Genomic DNA, 26,856 nt, shown 5'->3' on the forward strand with positions numbered 1-26,856 from the left:
GCGGACTGCGTCCTTTCTACATTTTTGGAGACCCAAGGGTGGAACCCCCCTTACCTTTACCGCATGGAAAGGGAGTAGCCCTTTCTTCGGTCTCCTCACTGGGAGGCGGAGTGGCTCCACTGAATCGGTGTAAAGTGACGGCTTTAGGGCTCGGAGACGGTGGGTATCCCATGGCTCCGCAGAGAGGTTCCCCTCAGCTGGTGCTGCTCTTCAGCGGGAAGAGGAAATCAGGGAAGGACTTCGTGACCGAAAGGCTGCGGTGCAGGTGTCTATGGGGCGGGGAAGAGGAGGGAATGGCGTCCCAGGTCCCTTTGCCCGAGGTGTGTGCTCTGGTGTGAGGGAGTGAGCCGTGGGTCTGTGGGCCTCCGGTAGCGGGAGCTCAGGAGGACTGCAAAAAGGGAAGGTGGAGGATTGTCACTTTCCCCTTCGCAGAACCGGCCAGCCACCTCTGCGAAACCTTCATCTGTAGGTCTGTCTCCAAGAAGCATTGTAACTGTTACTGCCAGGACACTTTTGTGTGCTGTTCCTGTTCTAACCACAGTTGCCAGGTTACTTAAAGCTGAGTAAACAGAGGCACAAGTGAAGGATTCTTTAAAAACACACCCTGAATGTATCTAATTCCAAAAACAGGATTCCTGGCAGCACACCATCTAATAATAGGGATTTACTGAGTGTTTATTATGTACTGTACACTATATTTGCATAATGCTTTTAGTCTCATTTCTTTGTTTAGTGACTATGTATTAGCATCTCCACTTCACAGATGAAGAAATGAAGACACTGAAAAGTTAAAAACAAATAAAGCTGCTAAGGATTTAAATAGCCATGTAGACCCCTTCATGGTAGTGCACACCTGTAATGCCAATACTCTGGGATGCTGAGGCAGGAGGATTACAAGTTTGAGTCTAGCCTGGGCAGTTTAATGAGTTAGGATCACTGTCTCAAAATGCAAAGTAAAGGGTGTAGCACAATGTGCAGGTTCTGGATTCAATCTGCAATATCAGAAATCGAGAAAAAAATCAGCTTTTGTCTGGCTCCAGGGATTGGCTTAGCTCACTGGCTTCCTTAATAATAATACCTTTTGCTTAGTGTTTTCTGTCCAAGCAAAATGTTCTGTGTGGGATCCTCCTGGGCTGGGAGAGCAGAGAAGGAGAAGAGAGTGGAATGAGGCTTTTCTGGAAGGCCAGTGTAGTGGGAGTTCTAGGCTGCTGTTTTTGGTACCACAGCATTTCTAAAAGTCTGTAGAACCTAGGGCAGAGGTCACCACCTGAATCTTTGACTATTAACTATCTTACCACTATTTCCCAAGTTGGATCTTGGCCTCAAACCCAGAAGTCAAAGAGTGGCAAGATTTAGGCTCTGGAACGTGACCGCTAGGACTCATATCCTAGCTTGACAGTACTGGATATGTGCTCCTGTACTCAAATTTTTATGCACACAGCCTTAGTTTTGACATCTGTTAAGTGGCAATAATAACACAATGGTTGGAAGGATTATATAAACTAATGCACATAAATGGCTTAGAACAATTTTTTGGCACCTAATAAAGGCTCAGGAATGAAATGTGAGCTATTTTCATTTTGTTTATGGTGATTTCATTACTTAATGTTGCTCTGGGTGAATCCATTCTCCTTATTCAACTTCAGTTTTCCAACCCCACAGATCATCACCAGTTCAGGGTAGAGCTCATGGATCTTACCTCTATTACTCGGACCCAAATGATTCCTTAAGTACAGAGACTAACAAAGTGATGAATTTATTCTTCATGTTGTGGTGACCAAGTCAGCTGAGACAGAGATACCCCTGGCTGTGAGAGACTGAGCTCAGGGCCTTAGAGTAACCTAATACAGCCAGAATAGCTCCAGGCCTGGAGGCTCACACCATAATCATAATTCTATAGGAAGCTAATAGATAATTCTATTAATTTCAGGCCTCCTGTATATTCATTTGAATTTCGTAACAGTCCTGCATGGGAGACGCAACAGAAATGGTATCTCCATTGTCGTAATTACTTTTCTCAGACAAAACACTGGACACCCACAAGTTAAGGAAGAAAGGTTTATTTTGGATCACAGTTCATAGAAGTTTCAACACATAGTGGACTGGCTCCAAGACAGGGTGACATGACACAGGACTGTCACAGACGAATGGCAGCAAAAGCAGCAAGCAGCAGTAAAGGAAACACCATTCCCCTTTCCATCTCATCCAGTGCTCACCTTGTAAGAACATATACTAAAATTGGAATGATACAGAGAAGATTAGTATGATCCCTGCGTAGAGATGACCCCTTTTATCCCATCCAGGCTACACACCTTTTGAGTAGTGCCATCCACACCTAGGGTAGGCTTTCCTGGTATCCACACCCAGAACTATGCAAATCCTAATCAATAAACTTATTTAGTACCACACACCCTTACTCCCAGAATCGCATACCCTAGATCCACCCAGCTCCCAAACCTCCACCTATGGGTGCATGAGGCTTTTGGGGGACATCTACATACAAACCATTTTATAGAAAAGGAAAGAGGATCAGCAAAGTTGGGACTTACCCAAGGTAAACAGATACCAGTTACAGAAATGAGGCTTCAGTCGGGTGTAGTGGTACACTCTTGTAAACCCAGCATTTGGGAGGCTAAGACAGGAGGATCTCTGTGAGTTACAGCCTGAACTACATAGTGAGACCCTATCTCAAAAAGATGGGGAAAAAACAAGAAAGAAAGAAAGGAATCAATGAGGCTTCAGCCCAGGCATCTGGACTCATTTTCTGGAAGCCCTGGGTTAACTGAGTTTGCATTTCCCTGGCCTGCAGACTTGGAGCTGATGTCTGTGCTGTCCTCCGGCTTTCTGGTCCACTCAAGGAGCAGTATGCTCAGGTAAGTGGCAACTGTATGGCATCTGGTGGAGTGGGAGGAGCCAGATCCCAGGCTTTGGAGCTGTGGCTGCTGCTTGGGTTACTGGCATGGCCTTTGAGACCACGGCTGCAGTATGGTGGGTGGCCATTCTGTATGAGTGGTCCTCTAGGGCGTTTGCAGCTTAAGCTATTAGCCTCACTCACTTCAAGCCATGTCCCAGAACATGTTCAAGAAAAGTGTCCAGAAAAGACTGTGGACACTCAAGTTGACAGCTCTGAGGCAGGTGATGAGCAAGCATGTACTTGTCGCCGACTTAACATATGACACTTCATGGTACCCCACCCTTCACTTCCAAACTGGCTTGAAACAACCCCTAGAATTTTTCCATTAATAATTTTTTCCAGTGTTGGGGATTGAAATGAACCATTTTCCTGAGCTACATCCCAGCCCTTTATTTTGAACTTTCTAAGTCACTAAGTTGGCCAGGCTGGACTTGAATTTATGATCTTTCTGCCTCAGCCTCTCACAGTGTTGGGATTACAGATATGTGCCACCATCCTGGCTCCTTTTAGAAATTTAGTCATAGTTGGGCATGGTAGTGCACAGCTATAATCCCAGCACTTGGGAGGCTGAGGCAGGAGGATTGTTTAGAGACCAGCCTGAGTTACAAAGTGAGCTCAAGGCCAACCTGAACTGCATTGTGAGACTCTGTCTCAAAAAGATTAAAAAAAAAAAAAGCCATATGAGCTGGGCTTGGTGACATAGCACCTGTAAACTCAGCACTCTAGTAAATTGATGCAATTTGGAAAAATTAGTGACTTAATGAGACCCTGTCTAAAAATTAAGAAAATAAAAGAGGGCTACACATTAACAAAATGAAAATAGCTAACATTTCATTCCTAAGCCTGTATTAGGTGCCAAGAAAAAAAAAAAAGACACTTAGTCATGTGAGTTGTCAAGCTAGGTTGTTAAGTGACAAAAACACAAGTGTAGAACAGTCTGTAAAGGTTTTAGTGCATGTTGTATAGCTGTGACAAATACCAGAGTCTGCATATTTTGCTTGGAAAGTAAGTTTACTTAGCTCAGTTCTAAAGATCCAACAGTGTGGTACTGGCATCTGTTTGGTATCTGGTAGTGCTACAGAGGCATGGAAGTGACGAGGAAATTTGAGAAGAATTTTGTGACCAAATATTATAAAAGAACCATACTTTGCCAGGCATGATGGTACACGCTTATAATCCCAGTGCTTAGGAGGCTGAGGCAGGAGGATCACTGTGAATTTGAGGACATCCTGAACTACATGGCAAGACCCTGTTTCAAAAAACAAAACTAAACAAAAACCCCCAACAAACCATACTTCTGAGACAAGAGGATCCCAAGATCAAGTCCAGCCCAGGTAACTTTTTTTTTTTGTGGTACTGGGGATGGAACTCACGACCTCATATTTGCCAGGCAGGTGCTTATGCCACTGAGCTAAATCCCCAGCCCCAGCCCAGGTGACTTAATAAGTTCAGCAAGACTGTCTGGCAATGTAGCTTAGTGTAAAGGCTATGGGTTCAGTCTCTAGCACTATGCGCGTGTACACACACACACAATTATATTTGTCATATACTCAGCTCTTCAGCAAATGCCAAGTGGATGCCTACATTGTGTTATGCACTATCCAAGTGCTTGGCATGCAGATTTGCCCTCGTGGGTGACAGAGAGATTGTCACTGCCAGTGAATGTGTACTTCCTTTTGAATCATGTGGATTAAAAAAGAAAAAAAAAAAAAACACTGTTAAATAGGATTAAATAAATACATGGAGACTCATATAATTTTTAAATTCTATTTTACTTTTAGAAATAGGGACTCACTATATACCCCAGGCTGGCCTTGAATTTTTGGCAATCCTCTTGCCTCAGCCTCTGGAGTCCTGAAGTCCAGGCTGGCCTTGCAATCACTATGTACCCCAGGTTGGCTTTGAACTCAATGATCCTCCTGCTCAACCTCCTGAATGCCAGGGTGATGGGTGTACAGCACCACTCCAGCTTGGACTCTAATACTTCAGAAAGAGATCAGCTCTCCACACAGCAAAGAACCCCTGTTTTGCCCTTTTTTCCCTCTAGGTGCATGTCTATGGTGTATGTCCTCATGGCCCCTTGGTCAGTTACTGAGTGTGGCCTCTGGAACCACAAAAAGTAGATTTGCTTCACCACCTGTCCCCACCTCTCTATGGGAAGCAGTTTCTGGTCCAGCTGTGCAGACACATTTATAGGTGGGCTACAAGGTGATATCAGGATCTCTAAATGATACAAAGGAAGTATTATAACTTTTAACCTGTTAGATGTGTGATACTCCAAGTTTGTGTATTCCAAAATGGAAGAATGAGAATTAAGAGTGGGAAATTTTACTGGGGGAATGACACCTCCTGAGAAAAACTGGAAGGGGACCAAGTGGTTGTCAGCAAGTCCACTTTTTATTTTATTTTGGTCCTTTTTTTTGAGATAGGGTCTCAATATGCAGTCAGGCTGAGCTCACTTTGTAGCCCAGGCTAGCCTCAAACTTTCAGTGATCCTCCTGCCTCAGCCTCCTGAGTGCTGAGATTACGGGCATGTACTACCACACCCCACAAAAACCCACTTTTTTTTTCTTTTTCTCTTTTTATCGGTACCAGGGATCGAACTCACGACCGCCTGCTTGCAAGGCAGGTGCTTATGGCACTGAGCTAAATCCCCAGCCCCCGAAAACCCACTTTTTAATGGAAGTTTTTAGAGCAGAATCATGAAGTGTGTATAATGTGGGACAAAACTATGCTTTACAAATAGAATTACAAGTATAGCCACTTAGATAATGTTCATGTCATGGGGAAGTAAGTCACATAGTAAGTGTACATGATCACCCACCTGGATGACTGATGTCTATCTAGACTTTAAGGGACCAGGTGATATCAATTACATTGCTTATCCCTTGTAGAGGCATATAGGCCTGTCTTTTTGATACAGGATTTCACTATGCAGTTTAGGCTGGCCTTGAGCTCACTTTGTAGCCCAGACTGGTCTTGAACTTGCTCTAACTCTTAACAATCCTCCTGCCTCAGCCTCCTAAGTGCTGGGATTACAAACATGTGCCACCATATCCAGCAATTCTGTCTTTACCTTGAGGCCTGACCTTCAATGGATGCACCTCTAGCCACAGTTGTAGTGCATTCTTATCCTCTGTGTGACTCCCTTGGGGGAGCTACCTAACTTAGCTGTCTATTATAGTCTCCCCTATGAAGAGGTACCCCTACTATCATGAGTGGGAAAGTGATAAAGACCATTTTGGCTACTTTTGACTGTAGAGGATCATAGTTGTGATGGGAAGCTAAAGATACTTTAAAGAGGGTCTCTATAAAGGCCTGTGATAGGTGCCAGGTATTCTTGGGGTAAGTGTATAGCTTTAAGTCTGGAGGAGATAAGGCCAAAGAAACGTAAGTATGCATAGGACAAATAATAAGATGAACAAGACTATTGTGAATATAATCAATGAATATTTTTACCAGGAAGAGTCAGCAATGGTCTCCCACAAAGAGAGTAAGGTGAAAGTGTAGGGAATTTTAGAATCTAACATGGCGTTCACCTGTTGTTTAATGTCTTGAATACTAATGTCGAGATATTAGCAGAAGGATCAGGAGTGTACACACAGCATTTACTTTTATAATTGTGCTGCTGTGAGAATGTGTAGTGCCACACATCTTGATTTTGGAGGGCAGCTTGCCTCATTAACTTTATTTTTTTATTTAGGAGAGAGAGGCCAGTTGAGGTGTTAAGGCCCATTGAGGGTAGTGAGTCAAAGCCTCAATGTTTTGTATGTACCCTCATCTTAGGGAAGGGATAAAAATAGAAGCCAAATGATCATACCTGTGAGACGTACTTTTAGACTGTTGATAATCAGAATAAGTTCGTAGGTTTGTCAGTTTTTTCCTTTATTTTTTTTTGGCGGGGGGTCTTTTTGAGACAGGGTCTTGCTATGAAGTTCAGGCTGGCCTTGGGCTTATTTTGTAGCCCAGGCTGGTCTCAAACTTGCAGTGATCCTCCTGCCTCAGCCTCTCGGGTGCTGGGATTATAGGAGTGTGCCACCATGCCCAACCTGGTTTGTCAATATTTTGACACTCTTGGCCTTGTAACCACTCAAGTTCTAGTATGTATTTCTCTATTTAGGGATAACTAGAACCACAGATTTGTTTTACAGGAGCAGCAAGTGCCAATGGGAGCTTTTCATCTAATTTTAGGGCAGTTAGACCAATTTGTTGTAAAGCAGTCTTTTTTTTTTTTTTTTCTGGTGCTGGGGATCGAACTCATGACCTCACGTTTGCCTAGCAGGGACTTATGCCACTGAGCTAAACCCCCAGCCCTGTAAACTTGTAGAGTTATGGTGTGTATATACTGTTCGATGAGCATGTCTGTCTCCAGTATTTAATAGAATTAGGCCAATGAAAATAGGAGTGATTTGTTTGATTTCAACATAAGGAGGCCTTTTTATTAAGTTGTCTTATAGTTGGAGTTAACTATATATAATTGTCATCACTATAAATACTGACCTTTTGTCCTTTACTGAGTCATAAAGCCCTTGTTGGAGATAATGAGTTTTGTTAGCTGGGCAGTCCCAGGGGCAAATAAGGAACAAGTGCCTGATGTAGAATCACTATTATATAGCCAGTCTTTTTTTTTGTCCTACTTTTTTGTAAAGGAATTGTCATCACAGAAGAAGGTTAGATCAGGGTCAGTAAAGAGGTATGTTATGTCTAAGGAGTCTTTTTTTGGCTGTGTATGTGTGAAGAATCATCAGTTTGTAGTCATGCTTTTTATTGATTGATTGAAGGATACTGGGAATCAAACTCAGGACCTTGGGCTTGCCAGGCTGGGACTTATGCTACTAAGCTATATCCCAGCCCATGTCTTTTATTTATTTATTTATTTATTTATTTTATCAATTTATTTATTTGTTTTTGTCTTTTTGAGACAGAGTTGCACTATACAGTTCAGGCTGGCCTTCAACTCATTTTGTAACCCAGGCTGGTCTTGAACTTGCAATGATCGTCTTGCTTCAGTCTTCCAAGTGCTAGGATTGTAGGCATGCACCACCACGCTCAGTTTGCAGTTCTGTCTTTTATCCTCAGTGTTTTTCCCTCTGGCAGAAAGGTGGCAGCCTTTAAGGAGGAAAATGTCTTTCTTTGAATGGCTGGTGCTTTCAGAAGTACAGCCTGGTATTTAGGAAGTTGGTTATCTGATAGCCATAGGCTCTCTTTGGAAGAAAGAATTCCTATTTTATTTTATTTTATTTTTTTTATTTAAGAGGAAAAAGAGAAAAACACTAAACAAAACAAAGCAGTGTAAGGTTACACATAATACAGAACTACAAAAAAAAAAACATAACAGTAAGAAATCACCTGTTAATAGATTACATATTATCATCTTGGAAATAGTTGCTCAAATCACAGTATCAAAGAATACAAAGTAGACATTCAAACAGAGAGACTGCAAACAGCTGTGTTCAATGATCCAAAAACATTAATATAGTCAGCTATTTAACATCCCTAAACACACTTGCTGTTATATCCGTTAGAGCTCTTTTTTTTCTTTCCCTCCCTCTCTTTTTTACAACAAAATTTACACATTTTGGATTTTATTACTCCTTAGTTCTTATTACTTTTTTGGGGGGGAGAGAATAAAGTCAAATATGGCAAAACAAAGCTGTAAGTCAAAACCAAGGATAGACATAGCACATGATGTAGAACAGAGTACAAGGTTATTAACAATGGTTTTCAACATTGTCTCTTGTTTCCTTAAAAGGAATTGTCTATCTCATTAGATATTATAAAGTTGGACAAAACAGTGGAGAACAAGACCAATAAAACTTAGGCATTGTGAACATTACAGGACTTCCAAAGGAGACAATAGTCAAACCAGAATGGGCATCTTTGTGAATCTTATTGCCTTCAAATTAGTTGCCTATACCCTCAGACTTGCTACTATCGCACAGAATGGAACAGAGTCTAATCAGTCAAAACAAGGTCTTGGGAGTATTACAGGACTTCAAAACAAGTTAATAGGAGATCAAAAAGAGTTACTACTATATATCCTAATTTTTTAAATTTTTCCCTTAATTAAAATAAACATAAGAAATAGCTAAATAATTTTTTTAAAGAATAGTAGTTACCATAGTGTCTGTCTTTTTCCTTAAAATATTTGGATAAAACTTCATATACTATAGCTTCAAATATTTCCATATCAAAAAGCCCAGAATAAAGCCTTTCTAATTAATAAGTGAAAATTTTATAAGGCTAAAAGGCCACATAATGGGGAATCATGATTATCACATATTTTTATATATTTGAATCATTACTTACATTAGGGAAACTATTCGGTATTCATACATGCGAGATTGATTTATTTCACTTATGAGTATGGTCTCAAGCTGCGCCCATTTATTGATAAATATCTCAATGCGATCCTTCTTTATAGCTGAATAATACTCCATTGTATAGAAATACCACAACTTTTTTATCCATTCCTCAGTTGATGGACACTTGGGTTGTTTCCAAGATCTGGCGATTACAAATTGTGCTGCTATAAACATAGGTGCACATATATCCCTGTGGTATGATGCTTTCAGTTCTTCTGGGAATATGCCTAGAAGTGGAATAGCTGGAATAAATGGGATTTCCAATCCCAACTTTTTGAGAAACCTCCAGACAGACCTCCACAAAGGCTGTACCAGTCTACACTCCCACCAACAGTGCAGGAGAGTTCCTTTTTCCCCACAGCCTCTCCAGCATTTGTTGTTGTTGGTTTTCTTGATCCTGGCCATTCTTTCAGGAGTGAGATGGTATCTCAGTGTGGTTTTAATTTGCATTTCTCTAATGACCAATGATGATGAGCATTTTTTCATGTATTTATTTGCCATTTGCATTTCTTCATCTGAGAATTGCGTATTCATTTCAGATGCCCATTTTTGGATTGGATCTTTGAATTTTGGAGGTCTGAGTTTTTTTAATTCTTTATATGTTTTAGACAAGAGTCCCTTGTCTGAGAGAGAGTTCACTAAAATCTTTTCCCAGTTTGTGGGTTTTCTTTTCACTATGCTGGAGATTTCTTTTGACATGCAAAAACTTTTTAATAAGAAGTGGTCCCAGTTATTGATTCTGGGAAGTATTTCCCGTGCAGTTTGAGTCCTATTCATGAATTCTCTACCTACTCCTATGTCTCCAAGGTTTCTACCCAATTTGTCTTCCAATAGATTTAGCGTTTCTGTTTTAATATTCAGATCTTTGACCCATTTAGATTTTAATTTAGTACATGGTGATAGACATGGGTTTAGCTTTAGTTTTCGGCAAATGGAGAGCCAGTTTTTCCAGCACCATTTATTAAAGAGACTGTCGTTCTTCCAGTGAACCTGTTTGGCTCCTTTATCAAAGATAAGGTGGTTGAGTGTGTTTGTAGTTGTGGTTGTATCTTCTAATCTATTCCATTGATCTTCAGCTCTGTTTTGATTCCAATACCATGTTTGATTTTACTACTGTTGCTTTGTAGTATAATTTCAAGTCAGGGATTGTGATGCCTCCTGCTTTGTCTTTGCTGCTTAGAATTGCTTTTGCGATTCTAGGTCTCTTCTGGTTCCAGATGAAATTTAGGAGTGATTTCTCTAGATCTATAAGGTATGTTGATGGTATTTCTATTGGGATTGCATTGAATCTGTATAAGAGTTTTGGGAGAATGGCCATCTTCACAATGTTTGTTCTTCCTATCCATGAGCAAGGGATGTCTTTCCATTTTCTGAGATCATCTTCAATTTCCTTTTTCAGTGTAATATAGTTTTCACTGTATAAGTCTTTCACTTCTTTCGTAAGAGTAATTCCTAAATATTTCATTTTTTTGCTTGCTAATGTGAATAGTCCAGTTTCCCTTATTTCCCTCTCTGTGGTTTTGTTGTTTGTGTATAGGAATGCTATTGATTTCTGAGTATTGATTTTGTATCCAGCCACATTACTGAATTTATTTATTGTATCTAAGAGTCTTTCAATGGAGCTTAGGGGGTCTTCTGTGTAGAGTATCATGTCATCTGCAAACAATGACAACTTAACTTCTTCTTTTCCTATCTTTACCCCTTTTATTTCTCTTTCTTGCCTAATTGCTCTGGCTAGTACTTCCAGTACTATATTAAATAGGAGCGGTGATAAAGGACATCCTTGTCTTGTGCCTGATTTTAAAGTAAAGGCTTTCAATTTTTGGCCATTTAGTATGATGCTGGCTGTTGGTTTGTCATAAATGGCCTTTATTATATTGAGGTAAAGACCATCTATTCCAATTTTCTGTAGAGTTTTTATCATGAATAAATGTTGGACCTTATTGAAGGCTTTTTCTGCATCTATAGAAATGATCATGTGATTCTTATTTTTGGCTTTATTGATATGGTGGATTACATTTATTGATTTGCATATGTTGAACCATCCTTGCATTCCTGGGATGAATCCCACTTGGTCATGGTGTATAATCTTCTTGATGATTTGCTGGATCCTATTTGCCAATATTTTATTGAGGATTTTTGCATCTGTGTTCATTAGGGAGATCGGTCTATAGTTCTCTTTTTTAGTTGGGTCTTTCTCAGGTTTTGGTACTAGAGTGATATTTGCTTCCAGGAATGACTTAGGAAGGATTGCTTCCCTTTCAATTTCATTGAATAGTTTGAGGAGTGTCGGCATTAGGTCTTCTTTGTATTTCTTGTAGAATTCTGCAGTGAATCCATCTGGGCCTGGGCTTTTCTTGGTGGGTAAGGACTTAATTACATTTTCAATTTCAGTAACCGAGATTGGGTTATTCAACAATTTTACATCCTCTTGATCTAGCTTTGGCACTTCATATGCTTCTAAGAAACTGTCTATTTCTTCTGTGTTATCAAACTTTTGAGAGTAGAGGTTTTCGAAATGGGTTTTGATGATCTTCTGTATTTCTATTGGGTCTGTAGTGACTTCTCCTTTTTCATTTCTTATTGCATGAATTTGAGCTTTATCTTCCCTTTTTTAAATAAGGTTGGCTAGGGGCTTATCAATTTTATTTATTCGGAAGAAAGAATTCCTGCCACATTGTGAGTTGTATATACAGTAAGATCTTTGCCTCAAGTCAGCCTGGATGCCTCTGATACCAGGAGAGCTATGGCAGCCACAGCTCTAAGGCATGCTGTCTATCTCTTTGCTACAGTGTCTAATTTATGACTTGGGTACCCTCCAGGCTGTGGAGTAGGCCTTAGGTCCTGCGTAAGCACTCCCAAAGCCATGCCCCACCTTTCAGTGTTGTCTTGGTGACTCACTGTTGGGACATTTAGAAATGCCTGTTTAAGCTTTTGAAATACCTCAACACTGTATTATATCTGTTGAGGAAAAATAGTAGAATCTTTGAGATGTGTTTTTACTTATTCTACTTTTATTTTATTTTGTTTTGGCACTGGGAATCAAACTCTCAACCTCACACTTGCCAGGCAGGTGCTGTTCCATTGAGCTGTATTCATGACTTTATTGTATTTGGTTGTCTTTACGATTTATTTTTGTTTCCTTGAGGGGAGGCAGCATATCTGACCTGTGTGCATATGTATTATAGTGTTTAAACAAGATAAGATGTCTCTCTCCAGGAGGGGAACTGGATGTTTGGGCATAATTAAAAGGGGTGAGTGAGGAGAAAGCCATCTCAGTTATAGTCTATAGGGCTATGAGAAATATCAAGTTACTTCCTCTCCAGGGACTCTTTTTTACTGAAGTATGATGGCTAGAAGGAAGGCCAGGGCTGAAAAAAGGACCAAGAGACACGTGCCAGTCCCCAGCTACAGGCTCCCCCAACCCCACAGACTCGATTACCTGAGGCCTCTATGGGGATGACTGTTCAGCCAGAAGGAGCAGGCCAAGAGTGCCCCAGGCCCTTCAGGCTTGCTGGACTGGCTGATCCCTGGGGCCTCTGCCTCAGGGGAAAGTCTGATTGTTATTGGTCACTTTTACAATCAGGGCATGGCTCAGGGTTTCACTATGTAGTTTGGGCTGGCCTTGAACTCACTTTGTAGCTTAGGCTGGCCTGGAACAGAGATCTTCCTGCTTCAGCCTGTGAGGAGTGTGGGCATTATAGTTGTGAGCTACTACCGCCTGGCTGAATTTATTCTTTTTAAGACTGTAACCAGGGCAGCCATTTTCTCTTAAGTCTGTTTGTTTTCTCCCCTTGGCTTTCTCCTGGTCTCAATTATAAAATAGGAGGGGACAATTTTCACTAAAGTATCAAGTGAGCTGTCTAGAGTAAAAGCCCTTGTTTGTAGGTTTTAAAAAAATATCTGAGGGTTTTAAATATCTGAGACTTTATAGGTTTCTTAAATATATGGGTAATAAACTTGTCTTTAAAAATAATCTGTTTTTTAGGGGCTGGGGATTTAGCTCAGCAGCATAAGCACCTGCCTTGCAAGCAGGCAGTCGTGAGTTTGATCCCTGGTACTGAAAAAAAAAAAAATCTGTTTTTGTATGGAAATAGGAGCCAAATAGGGATATATGTTTTATCAGTGTCTCTTGTAAACAATCTAAGAAGGCAGAAGGGTTCACATCTTTTTTCTGATGAATAGTTGACAGTTTAAAATAATTGAAAGACAGTTCTCATCCTTTTTAGACCTTAACGAATATATGTCTGAAGATGTCTCTTATTTTAATCTCCTGGCTGGTAAATAAGCTGGTAGGAATCTTGTGTAGGGACCAATTGGGCTCTAGTAGGAATTGGCTGGGCTGTCTTCTGGCCTTTTAAAATTAGAAATATGACATTCATCTCCAAATGTAAAAGCAGCTTGTAAAGCTGCTTGTCTGTCATTAGAAGTTAGTGTTTAAGAGTAAACATTATATAAAAAAAGTAACATCTTTTGTTTATTAAAAAAATTTTTTTTTTTGAGACGGGCTCTTGCTCTGCAGTTCAGGCTGGCCTTGAGCTCACTTTGTAGCCCAGGCTGGTCTCGAACTCGCAAGGATCCTCCCAGCTCAGCCGCCTGAGTGCTGGGATTACAGGTGTGAGCCATCACACCCGGCTGTAACATATCTTTTTAGTCTAGTTTCTAGATCTGATTAAGCCCCTTAAAGACCTCAAAGTGCTTATCAGGGTTGTCTGAAAACTTCAGATTTTGTTGATCTGTTTCAGGTCACTGAGTGAAAAGGATACACGAACATGAGTAGTACTAAATTTGCCATTTATTTCCTGTAAGGAGTCCTGTCTTTGAGGAGCTTGAACATAATCAGCTAAGGATGGGTGTAGCCCAGCAGAGGTTTAGAAGCCTCACCCTTAGGGCAGGTGAGGGAAATCTCAGGTTTGGTAATAACAGATGAGGTTTTGTTTAAAGTTGCTTTGGAAACCTCCTCAGGATCTAAAGGGCAGGGGAGGGAAAACCTTAGCGCAGTGATTGTGGATGCTTCTGATTGTGCCTGAAGGGCCAAAGGTTTCAGGTTTTTTTGGTGGTTTATGCTTATATTTTGAGCACAAGTAAAGATATATCTCTTAATGCAAAGAAAATCTGAATGGAAGATAATTTTGACCATTTTTTTCTCTCCCTTGTATAATTTTATTTTATTTTATTAATCAATTAATTTATTTTGGGTACTAAAGACCTCATACTTGCGAGGCAGGCCCTGTGCCACTGAGCTAAATCCCTGGCCTCCTTTATAGTATAATTTTAGTTGTGAAATAGTATCATAATCAATACTTTCCTCCGTATTCCATTTTGCCTTTAGGGGGTAGGCAGGCCATGCACAGGTGAAGAAAAATTTTAATTAAAATATTAAACATATTTCTCAGTATGTGAGGGTCAAGCAGTTTTTAGTACTTAAGAAAACATTTTAAGAGAATTTGACATTGAGTTTCCCATCTGCAACAAGAAGAAAAAACTCAGCCATCCTTTTTAATCCTACGTGGCTTCTATATTCTCTTAAGGTGTGCAACCAAGGTGACCTGCTACAGAGCAGGTGGCTGCTATCTGGAGAGTGACCAGAAGATAGGTTGGGTTGGACTGGCCACGCACACCTACTTGTATTCCTATCTTCCCCAGAAACTCACATTCCTTACTCCAGCATGTGTTTCTAAAAGTACAAGTGACAGTTGATTCTAGCTATAATAGTCATGTTCTAAGAAGGAAGCATTGCTAGCAAAATTAAACTTATTATTAAGAGACATGAAACACCGCTTTTTAATTTTTTTAAATAGCGAGGAAGATATTACAGGGCAAGTTGGAAGTGGTTGGTGTGCTTCCCAGCCTGCAAAAGAGATCACTTAGAGAGATAGTCAGGTAATGGCTTGGAAAAATCTTGCCTTGGGCCCCTGGATGAAGAACTCTCTAAGACATTTGTGCTGTCTATCTAATCACCTAGTTCTTCCTTAGTAGCAAGACAAGGCTAAGTTTTACTCAAAATCCACTGTACAATTTTTATGTCTGTATATCCATAACATATTTATGAAGTTCACAGATAGTAGCCAGGACCCATTGTTTGACAACAATTTACTCATTAGCAAAAGTATTTCCCTCCCCTACACGTGTAAATAATGAGAACTGGACCTAGGGGGAGGAGCAAGAGAGAGCCAGTGCCAGGAGGTTGAGGATTCTCCATTAAACTAAATGTGTTTTGGTCCTTTAGGTGTTGGGTTTAGGAAATAGCTTTCTGGTCTCATCCAGAAGTTGGTTCTTTCCACAGGGTCTCAGTTTCAGGCTCCCAAGGGAGATTGTTGCCCAGAACACTAAGCTGGGACATGACTTTCTTATGTGTTCTCTTGGACAGGCAAAACTATGATGTCTTATCTGACCCAGAGACAAGATATGTGTCCCTTTGTCCAAAATGACTTTCCTGTCTTTGATGTTAGCAAGCACTCATTTTCTACAGACTCAAAAGTTCTTAATTATTGTATAGGAGGGAAAGGTTGAGACAGTTCAGGGTTCCTTTCTCTAATCTTTAGCAGAAACATGCCACTAGAAAGTGCACAGTGAGAGGCAAAGATCAGAAATGAGATTTTTAAAAAAAGCCTTTTCTTCTCATGATCACAGTGAGTTATTGAGACAACTTGCCCATGAGTAGTTGCCCTGAGCCTGAAAAGGTGAGAATGAGTCTCAGGAGCTAAGATTGCCTCCTCGTCAGTGGAACAGCAGGCCAGAAATGAAACCTAGACAGAACAGGCTCAACATCCTCTCTACAATGTGGAGGCAGCTTTGGCCAGACAGTCCCAGTGAAACCTGTCCTTTAAGTCTTAAGAATGGCTAGTGGCCTGTTGCCTTTTAACTGGCAGGTAGAATCCTGTGATATATTGATAGGCATGTATATTTTCTGAATATAAACTACACTTCATAAAAATATTCATTTTACAGTGTTATATATTCAAGTTCACTAGGCAGTGTTCTAACATTACCCTAGTACTGTTGTCTAACAAGTCAAACAGGTCAAGTAAGGAGCACCAATAAATTCAGCAGCTATTAAGAAGAAACGTAGTATGTGCATTTTACAAAAGTAAAATGTCCTATCAAGTAATAAAATCTTTCCATGTTCTCAAACTAAAATTGATAGTCATTTTAACAAAAACAATCTGTAAAAGACAAGGCAGAAAATTTAAGGCATAAACAATTGACAAATAAGGATGATGATTTTTGATTACCTAAATGAGTCACAATCTAGAGTCTGTGAAACAAAAGCCAACTCCTTCCTCCTCCCAATTATCTTGCCAGGATCTCCAAATGATAAAGGGCCTCTAAATGATATAAGGAACATATTATAACTCCTAATTTGCTGGATGTCCAAAAACATTGAGTTTGTGTTTCCCAAAATGGAAGAATAAATTTTAAGGAACAACAGAAGTTAAGAGTAGGAAATTTTATTGAGGGAGAAAGAGCTCTTGAGAGAGACGAGAAGAGGCCCATGTGGGTTGTCAATGAGCTCACTTTTTAAAGGAAGTTTTTAGAGCACAATCAATAGGTGGGTACAAAATCATGAGTTGGGACTTGTTGGGAAGATGGCAGATTGATAGGTAGCAGGGCCTCTCTGAAAAAAAACCTCAGACACTAGAATTTAACATCATAGACAAGATCAGACAAAAGGAGAGGAATTCTCATGACCCAGGAAGAACCTGAGGAAAAAGAAAAAGAAAGAAAGGAAGGAAAAATATAGATGAAAGGCTGGAACCAGGTGCACTGTCACTGGAGCCAGTCCCATGCTGTGCTGGGTACCTTGGAGTGGGATGAAATTGAGGTAGTGCCAAAATTGGGGGTTGGTGAGCCCAGGGCCCTTGGTGGGAGGATGTGGCACAACGGAGAGTGGAATCAACATGGAGAGCTGTATTAACCTGTGATGAGTGCTAGGAACTGGGTCCTGTGGAGGGGGTAACTGGTCGGCTGGATGACATATTGGAGTTGGGCAGGACGGGCCTGAACCTAGAACCACAGTGGCGTCAGTAGGCTGTTTGTGGCCCAAAGAGGACTAGGGGGATCTGCTTGGGCTGGGTCACACCCCTGAGCAGGACCCAATAGCCAGGGATGAAACTGTCCTGAATGTACGACAGCTGCATGGCACACACTAATGTAGTGAAGGCACTCGCTGGTTAACTGGCTCAGGGGAGAGGGGCCAGCCTACATCGTCCTTGTGTGCACCTCAGATAACAGCAAACTGGAGAGGGCAGCAATCCCCCAGCCAGCACGCTTCAGAAAAACCGTAAGCAGTACAGAAAAGGGCCTGAGACCTCCACCATATACCTGTCTGAAAGACACCAGAAACATGACAAGAGAAAGAAACAAGAAAAAGCCTCTTGCTGCTGACCTAGTGAAAATAAGTCCAGGAGAGATAAATACAGAAGAGATCAAGGGCAACAAACATGTGATATTGGACACAGCATCAGCGGACATAAAGAAATACCTTCGGGACCTCATAGATGAACTTAAAACTGAAATTCTAATTCAAGAGAGGCAAGATATAAAAAGATTAATAAAAGAAATGCTAAGCACCCCCTCTCAAGAAGACACAGATTGAAGAATGGAGGGACCCAGAGAAAGGAGAGAAATCTTTGATGAAGAATATAAACAGAATCTGAAACACATGAAACAGATCCAAAGAGATTACCAGGAAATTAAAAACTCCACTGAAAGCTGGCAGAATTCCTTGACAGAAACTAAAGTTAGACTTTCAGAACTTGAAGATAGATTTGCAATGTTTGATCATGAAAGGAAAGATCTCTCAAGAATAACAAGGAAACAGGAAGTAACAATACAAAGGCTAGAAGACGGCAAGAGGCTCTATAACTTAAGAATAAAAAACATGAGCAAAGAAGCAGGAGGCCTCATTGAACGGGGCAGACAGTGGAATGAAGGAGAAAAGTAGACAAACAACATCAGAAAAATAGCATAGCAGAGATGAGGCAGAGAAGACTGGCTGTAATTTTTAACACAGATGGCCTTGTATACTTAATAAAAAGAAACACAGGCAAATTAGATCAGGAGATAGGGTTCATCGAGATGCTCTGAATAGGAAATATAATCCCCTGAAAGAGGGTTAATGAACCGAAAGTCAAAGATGAGAAGATAATGCTGTATGTGACAGGGAACCAGAGAGAAATAGGGACAACTCATCCAGCAGCTGCAGATATGTGGAAAGTCATGACACTTTTGCGCAGTGGAGAACTACTCAGCTATAAGGAAGGAAAACCTTGAGGCTTCAGAAGGAATATAGCTCAAGATCAAGCTCAGGGGTAGAAAGATTCAGAACCACTTAGGTAGATAGTGGGTGGCCCCCCAATCTAAAAACTAAAGGAGTTAGTGGGACCCAAAATGTACAAAGCACCCTGAGAAAGGGAAAAGGGAGGAATTGTCTAAAAAAGGAAGGAGAAGACATTGTTAATAGTGTATCAGGATTTAAAAGACACGTTAGTCTTATCACTCTGTTTAGTTTGATTTTATTCTGTTCCAGTCTGTCTACTCATAATAGATATGAGGGCACAGACAGCTATCCCCAAAATAGCAGGATATACCATGGTAACTATCCTTAATTTCCTATTAACTTAAACTGAAGCCCTGTATTACTGACACTGTCTTACTATGACTGATCTTATTTGAATCTGGTTTGTTAGATCGCTGGTTGTCTTGACTGATTTTATTTGAATTTGGTATGCTTGATAGTATCAAGTCTAAGAGCAAAGGTAACTACCCTGAAGATGACAAGATCCAATAGGATACCCATTCCAGTTTGATTATTAACTGCTTTTGAAGTCCTATACTGTCTCCAATGTTTTATTTTTATTAATATAGCTATGCAATGCTATGTTCAATCATATTATGCCTGATGATATAGACAATTCTATTGAAAATAACAAGAGACATCATAGTAACTACTGTAGATCACCTAGTATTGTGGTTTTATATCTTTTTCGTTTCATGTTTTCTAGGAATTTGTGTGGTGTTTTGATTTGTTTTTCCCTCTAGTACAGAAAGGATAAGTATACATGTAGAGATTCACACATGTGTAGAGCTTCTAAACAGTTTACGAGAATAGATTCTATAATGCACGTTGTAATGAAGAGATACTCTGAAGAAAATGAGACACTAAGATACCCGGTGCTAATTCTGTAGCATCATGATATAAAATCTAGCAATACTATTATTCTCTGTCCAGAGTGGTATTAGTGTGTTTTCTTTTGTTTAATTTCAACATATGTAAAGATACGGGCAGCTATTTTGAAGAGAACAAGAGGCATTATAGCAGCCACTGTTGACTTCCCTATTGTCTGGTCTTGAAGATCTAAAACCTTCATCATCCTGTTCTGATCAGTTTAGTACAATATTGTTTAGTATGTGTTCAGTATCTGTTCACTGTGTGTGAAGATATGGACAACGATTTGGAAGAAAACAAGAGACAATATGATAGACAGTGAAGCTCTCCAGTGGTCTTGCTTTGAAATCTGTGTTTCTTAAAATTTCTTATGATCTGTTTTGTTCTGTTTAATTTTACACTCTTAAAAAAAAAAACAAAAACAAACAAAAAAAACCCAAAATCATGAGTTGGGTATAACATAGGACAAAACTAGGATTGCAAGTATAGCTGCTTAGTAATGTTGATCTAATAGGGAGGCAAGTTACGTTGCAAGTATACATGGAAAGAACAAGGACTTTTTTTGAAAGAGATGAGTTGGGAGGTCCTAGTCAGCTACCTGGATGACTGATGTTTAGTGAGACTGTTAGACCAAGTGATACCAGTTATATTGCTTATTCCTCAGTGTAGCATTTAGGCCTGGTCATTCTGTCTTTATCTTGAGGCCTGGCCTTCAGTGGATATGCCTTCAGCCATATGTATATATATTTTTAAAAATTTTTAATTAATTATTTTGAGACAGGCTCTCACTATGTAGTTCAGGCTGGCCTCAAATGGAGGATGATCCTCCTGCTTCAGCCTCTCAATTCCTAGGATTACAGGCATGCACCACTGTTTCTGCTTTAGCCAGAGTTGTAATGCATTCTCATTCTCTGTACTGACTCTTGGAGGCCTATTCCTGTCTGACTGTCTGTAATATTTTTACGTGACTTAGCTGTCTATAATAAAGGAGTCCTGGGATGTTTAGTGGTTTTGCAGTTTTAAGGCAGACTCCCAAATGAAGTTGGATGTAGAAGTTTCCTGTAACCAGGGAACAGAGTGGGGGTGACTGGTGGGGGCTGGGGGAGGAGAAAAGAAGGTGAAGCGGGAGACACTGAGTGTTCCCCAGTGGGACCTGAAGAGTGCTTTCAGAAGCATTAGTCTACTTCCCAAATTCCCAAATTTGGCCCACTCCAGACCTGCTGAGCCAGACAGATAATGGGGGTGGTGAGATGGTGAGCAAGGAAAGGTCAGGACATTTCTGTTTTTGTTTTTCTGGTGCTGTGGATTGAAGCCAGGGCCTCACAAAAGCTGGATAAATGCTAGGTTACTGGCCAGGTGTGGTGGTGCATGCCTGGCTGAAGCAGGAGAGGATCACGGAGGTTTGAGGCCAGCCTGGGCTACATAGTGAGTTCAAGCTCAGCCTGAACCGTATCAAAAAAACAAAACAAAATAAAATACCCTCAGCTACTGAGCCACACTCCAAGCTCCAAGAATCTGCTTGTTGCCCCCTGCCCTGCCCCCTGACTGGAAATTGAACATGGACTTTCCACTGAGATACATCTCTATCTGTCATTTAATTAATTAATTAATTAATATTTTTTAAGTTTGGCTGATCTTGCCAAAGTTGCTAAACTCTGGGCTTGAACTAACAGTCCTCCAATCCCCAGCCTCCCAGAGTGGTAGGGTTATAGGACTGTTGCACTACCCACCTAGCTGCATTACTTTAAAATTAAAAAAAATTTTTTTTTGTTTTAGACAGTGTCTTTCATAGTGCATTAAATTTAGGCTGGACTTGAACTCATTGCAATTCCCCAGCCTCGGCCTTCCTGCTGGGTTTACCAGTATGTGTGCTACCACACCTGGCCTTGCATTTTGCATTTTTAAGACCTCCTGAGGAGGCTAGCCTGCCCTTGTTTGGAGGCCCAGCAACACTCTATTCCCTCTTGCACAGACCCAACATGAAATGTGAATGCACTCACTTCTTAGACTCAATGGGAAACATAACTGACAAGCAGGGTTCACAAGCAGGAGGGCGCTTCTTACCTTACCTGGCATCGGGGTTAGTGGATGGGATATGAATCTGAGTGCCTAAGGGGAGAAAGTCTTTTTTGTTTTTGTTTTTGTTTTTTTGTATTTTTGTATTTTTACCGGTACCAGGGATCGAACTCATGGTTGCAAGACAGGCGCTTACGCCGCTGAGCAAAATCCCCAGCCCCGGGGAGAAAGTCTTGCTGCAACCAGTTTATAGGGAGCCAGAAGTGGAACTGATGAAGTTTTTCAGGCTTCTTTTGTCCTGGGACCTCTGGACAGACCTGGCTGCTTGGCAGTGTCCCAGGAGCAGCAGCAGGTTGGGGAGGAGTCTGGAAGCTGCTCCTAGGGGGTCAGTGCAGCCATCCTCCATCTGGGGGTGGCAGAGTGAAGCTGCTTCAGCAGAGTGCCAGAAACAGGTGTGTAAGAGGTTGAGGTGGAAAGTGGGAGATGGTCAGAATTTGAGATGGATGCAGATGTTGCTAGAAGGGATAGTGGAGGATGTGGAATGCAGGATTTATTTTACTTTATTTTTTAAATTTCTCACTTAAATTGAAAGCTCAGCCTGCACCCAAGGGATGCAAACCAATTTGGGATTAGTTGAAGCAAGAAGTAATTGAGAAGGTAAAACTTGCAAAAGAGAAAGCACAGCACACATTTCAAAGACACGGAGAAAGGATTTCTGGGTTATATTGATACCATCTTTCCATCTTTGAGGGGCTAGAATTTCTTCCTTTCTGGAGCTCTGACTTGGTGGAAAGCTTGCTAGCTTGCTCACTATCCCTGCGTTGGCATGGGAAAGGGGTGATCTGACTGGCTGAGGGACTGGCACTGTAGATGTGATATGCTTTGTGCAGGAGCATGGCCTGAACTTTGAGAGACTCCTGGATGCCAGCAGTTACAAAGAGGCTCATCGGAGTGACATGATCCGCTGGGGGGAGGAGAAGCGCCGGGCTGATCCTGGCTTCTTCTGCAGGAAGATCGTGGAGGGCGTCTCCCAGCCAGTGTGGGTAAGACGGCTCCATGGAACATGAAGAAACCCTGGCTTTTCAACCGTCTGCTGTGCCCTCTGTGTCTCTGCGATCTCTGCCACATCCAAGTCCCACCAGCTCTTCCTGAGTAGTTGTAGTAGCCCTGATATTGGTCCCTTACTCTGGCTGTTGCCTCTTGCAATCCATTTATCACACACCAGCCAGAGCGACCTTTTAAAAACACAAACCAAGTCATGTCAGTGTTATGTTTGGGACACTTTGGTGGCTCCTTATGGGGCTCAGGAACAAAGTCAGTTTTTAACATGAATGTCTAGGGCCTCAGTGGTGGCAAACCTACAGCACACATGCTGCAGTGGACTGTTTGTGTCACTGAAAGCTCTAACGATTCGCCACCACTGGTCTATCCCCTGTATGATCCAGCTCTTGCCACCTTTTGATCTCCTTACTTCTGGAGCTGCAGCTCCCTAGCCTCCCCTTTAGCCTCCCCTAGTTCTTTAAATCAGATTCCTCTGGAATCTGGACCTTGTTTTCCTACCTGCCTGCAGTGACTTTTTTGTTCGCTTTACAAGGCTTCACTGTTGTGGCTGATAGGTGCTCCTATCACACCTACCCCTTTCTTAACTCGTGCATTCTGGCAGCAAATGCCAGACTACTTATGCCAGGCATGGGCCTGGGGCTACAATGGTGCAGAATGCAATGAATTCTCCACCTTTCAGCAACTTAGATTATACATGGGCATGAAAGGAGATAGGCACAAAAGAAATAGAGTATGTCAGGTAGAAATAGATACTAAGAAGCAAAATGAAGCAGGCCAAGGTGTAAGTGGGCTGCTGAGGGTTGGTGTTTGATTATGGTTGTCAGGATGATCTCTTTTACATGATGAGGTGCTCCCACCTGAAGGAAAGGAAGGAGCGAGTGACCTGAGTGGATACAGTGGATACAGGTGAGTGGATAAGGTGAAACGGAGCTGCACAGCAGGGAGGTGCTTGATGTGTTTGAAGAAGAGCCTGGGAGCCAGTAGTGATCTGTGGGAGGTGAAGGTCAGAACTACCTTGAAAGAGGCTGGATTTTACTCTGAATAACAGAGTCACTGGGGCTTTTGCACAGAGCAGAGTTAATGATTTTAAGATTTAAACTGGGTGTGATGGTACCCATATATAACCTGACATTCTGGGAGGCTAAGGCAGGGTTCACAAGTTTGAGTTTAGCCTACCCAACTTAATGGCACTGAGAAGACTGGGCTCAATCCCTAGTACTGAAAGAAAAAAAAAAAGATTTAAGAGGCAGGGGGGAGTCTGATTCTGTGGTAGAGCACACGCTCAGCTCCTAGGTTTAGTCCCCAGTACCAGAAAACAAATTGTAAGAAAGAAAAAGGCTTCCCACTTTGTGACTCCAGCACTTAGGATGCTGAGGCAGGAGGATTGCTGTGCATTCAGGCCAGCCTGAACTGGAGAATAAGACCCATCTCAAAAAGAGAAAGAAAGAAAGAAAGAAAGAAAGAAAGAAAGAAAGAAAGAAAGAAGCAGAAACAGAGAGGGAGAGAGAGAGAGAGAGAGAGAGAAACAGAATCAGAGAGGGAGAGAGAGAGAGAAAGAGAGAAACAGAATCAGAGAGGGAGAGAGAGAGAGAGAGAGAAAGAAACAGAGGGAGAGAGAGAGGAAGGAAGGAAGGAAAGAAGGAACAAATGAATGGGCTAGGCAGAGCTGTGGTGGGTGCAGGGAAGTTGCCAGTTTTGCATGTAGTTTAAAGACAGCAGACAGAAGTTGTGTTGTTGTTGGGCAGCTATGAGGTGTGAGGATTTCATGTTGAGCAGCTGGGCACATACAGCTGTTAGTTCTGAGATAGGGAAAGTGTGGGAGGGACAGGACTGGAGACAACATCAGGAGCTGTCTTGAATATGTGGAGGCCCAAATACTTGTCAGTCTGTGCTGTGCCCCAGTGTAATTTGGGAAGCTGCTGTTTAGCATCTCTTTTCCTCTGCATTGTCAGCTCCTGGGGTGCAGGACAAGGTGCATTGTCCTCACCACTGTCTTCAGTGTCTGCTTCAGGAGCAGCACACAGTAGATGCCACCTTTGGTGCCTCGATTGGACAAATGTTCATCTGGCAGGCAGTCAGTACACAGTAGTAGCTGCACTACTGCTATGTTTCTGGTGTTTATTTAGTTTAGTTCATTTATTTAAACTTATTTATTTATTTTGTGGTACTGGGGATCATACTCATGACTTTGTGCTTGCCAGGCTCGCGCTGTGCCGCTGAGCTGTATCTCCAGCCTTAAATTTATTTATTTATTTATTTATTTATTTATTTATTTATTTATTGTCTTTTTCGTTTTTATCGGTAGCAGGGATCGAACTCACGACTGCACGCTTGCAAGGAAGGTGCTTATGCCGCTCAGCTAAATCCCCAGCCCCTATTTATTGATTTTTTTGGGTGAGATTGGGTCTCACTATGCAGTTCAGGCTGGACTTGTACTCACTAGGTAGCCCAAGCTGGCCTCAAATTCACAGTGATCCTCTTGCTTCATCTCCCTAGCACTGGGATTATAAGTGTGTACCCCAATGCTAAGTTTGCTCTGGCTCTATAGCCCCCTTTCTCCTTACTTGAAGCACCATGTCCCATTGGTCACCTGTCTGTGTCCTTCCCCTGCAGCTGGTGAGTGACACACGGCGGGTGTCTGATGTCCAGTGGTTTCAAGAGGCCTATGGTCCTGTGACACAGACGGTCCGAGTAGTGGCCTCGGAGCAGAGCCGACACCAGCGGGGCTGGGTGTTTATGCCAGGTAAGCTGCTCAGAACATTTGTCCCAAAGGCTCAGGGCACATGCACCTACCTTTGTGCTCAAGATCTCCTGTTTGCTTCCTGGCAGGCCTGCAGAGAAATAAATCAAGGGTACAGAGGAGAATTTGAGGCCTGGAGTTTAGGAGTGCCAGCACCCCAGATTAAGGAGTAGGGTTGGCAGAGAGTATTTGGGAAGATTAGGGTTGCCTGAGCCCCTGGTATGGTCCACCTGGCTTGGTCTGACTGCCCAGACTATCTTCTGAGAGTAGCGAGCTTCTCTGGAAGGCTGGCTGGGGTGCACCCCATGCCCTTCCCCTCTGCTGTCCAGCTTGGTGGTGGCTGATGGTGGGCAGACGTCACATGTCAGCTTTGCTCACACCATAGCCAACACTATATAGATGCCACTGTTTCTGTGCTCTGTGGCCCATAAGGGCACTGGTCCAGAGAGGTTAAGTCTCACTCCTGGGGCCACAGAAAGCGTGAGGGAAGATGGGTCTCACAGATGTGATTTCTTCTGGGCTTGTCTAAAGGCTGGGCCTGATTTCACCATGTCTCTTTCACAGGGGTGGATGATGCTGAGTCAGAATGTGGCCTGGACAACATTGGGGGCTTTGACTGGGTCATTGAGAACCATGGAGATGAGCAGCAGCTAGAGGAGCAGTTGGACAACCTGCTGAGATTTATCTACTCCAGACTCTAAGAGTCAGGCTCCAGGAGTGAACAAGAGCTGTGGGCCAGACTAAGGCTGACCTGTAGGTGCTGGGCCTCAGGCCTCACTGACTGTTATACTAAGATGCTGAAAAATTAAAATAATTGATTAAAGGTAATTAGCAAAGATAGTTAAAAGGATAGTTATAAGCAGTATTGTCATTCTGTACTGAGCTTGTTACCCTAGTAACCAAGTGCCAACCACATAGTTAGAGATTAACTGGCTGTGTCGTTATGCTGTTCTATACGTGTCGCCCCCCCAAGTAACCTATGTGCTATGTCAACCTTTGTTCCGCTTGTAAGAGACAGATGATGCTGTGTCAACCATTGTTCCCTTTATGAGAGACAAATGTTCCTGGAATTGGCAGACCAGGGGCTATGAATTGGCTAACCACCCACTGTGAAATGCCTCTGACCTCAAGCAAAGGGGAACAAAGGCCTACCTTGTTTCTGTTTCTCATTACTATGTACTTAATGATCAATGAGCTAATCATAAACAAACTATAAAAATCAGTCAAAATTCTAACTCAGTTACACAGCTTTGCAAATTCTATCTGCACTGTGTTGCTGGGCCAGCTAAAATAAAAGCACTTCTTTTAAAAAGATGTCTTGCCCCATTGATCATCTTGGGGGTCTTGCTCTGTTTTTCATCATGGGGCCTTGTGTTTTGGGTGGGTTACAACATTTGGGGGCTCGTCTGGGATTACACGGAGACATCTCCCCACATTTTTTCACCAATGGATTGGCTTGAACCATCTGTAAGTATTTGAGTCTTTTGTTCTTTGTAATTTGAGTGTGCACATTTGAAGTTGCAGATGAGCTTGGCTGGCTTCTTCCGCACTGTCCCTCTGGGACAGGGCTTCTAGCCCATTTGTGATT

General features: G+C 41.9%; 1 protein-coding gene and 1 non-coding gene across 3 annotated transcripts; both read left to right on the top strand.

Moving 5' to 3' along the window:
- Pmvk (phosphomevalonate kinase) lies at window positions 1-26,582 on the top strand. 2 transcript variants are annotated; one of them, XM_003475585.5, is made up of 5 exons: window positions 1-265; window positions 2,810-2,873; window positions 22,357-22,509; window positions 25,142-25,271; window positions 25,833-26,582. In XM_003475585.5, exons 1-5 carry the CDS (start codon window positions 171-173, stop codon window positions 25,967-25,969), a joined length of 579 nt encoding a protein of 192 aa, XP_003475633.1. In that variant the 5' UTR covers window positions 1-170; the 3' UTR covers window positions 25,970-26,582. The 2 variants fall into 2 exon arrangements, with proteins under 2 accessions (XP_003475633.1, XP_023423269.1); XM_023567501.2 differs by having other exon boundaries at window positions 58-159.
- LOC111758539 (U6 spliceosomal RNA) lies at window positions 2,209-2,316 on the top strand. Its single transcript, XR_002792715.1, has one exon. It is a non-coding gene; the product is annotated as a U6 spliceosomal RNA (small nuclear RNA).
- Window positions 26,583-26,856: the final 274 nt, after the last annotated feature.

The sequence above is a fragment of the Cavia porcellus genome, unplaced genomic scaffold, assembly GCF_034190915.1.
Source record: "Cavia porcellus strain 051 isolate PalLab524CR breed Dunkin Hartley unplaced genomic scaffold, mCavPor4.1 scaffold_6, whole genome shotgun sequence".
Lineage (NCBI taxonomy): Eukaryota > Metazoa > Chordata > Mammalia > Rodentia > Caviidae > Cavia > Cavia porcellus.

Coding starts and splice junctions, on each gene's coding strand:
- Pmvk (XM_003475585.5), top strand. CDS start 171: ATGGCTCCGCAGAGAGGTTCCCCTCAGCTGGTGCTGCTCTTCAGCGGG. Junction 2,874..22,356: donor TCAAGGAGCAGTATGCTCAG/GTAAGTGGCAAC, acceptor TGCTTTGTGCAG/GAGCATGGCCTGAACTTTGA. Junction 25,272..25,832: donor GGGCTGGGTGTTTATGCCAG/GTAAGCTGCTCA, acceptor TCTCTTTCACAG/GGGTGGATGATGCTGAGTCA.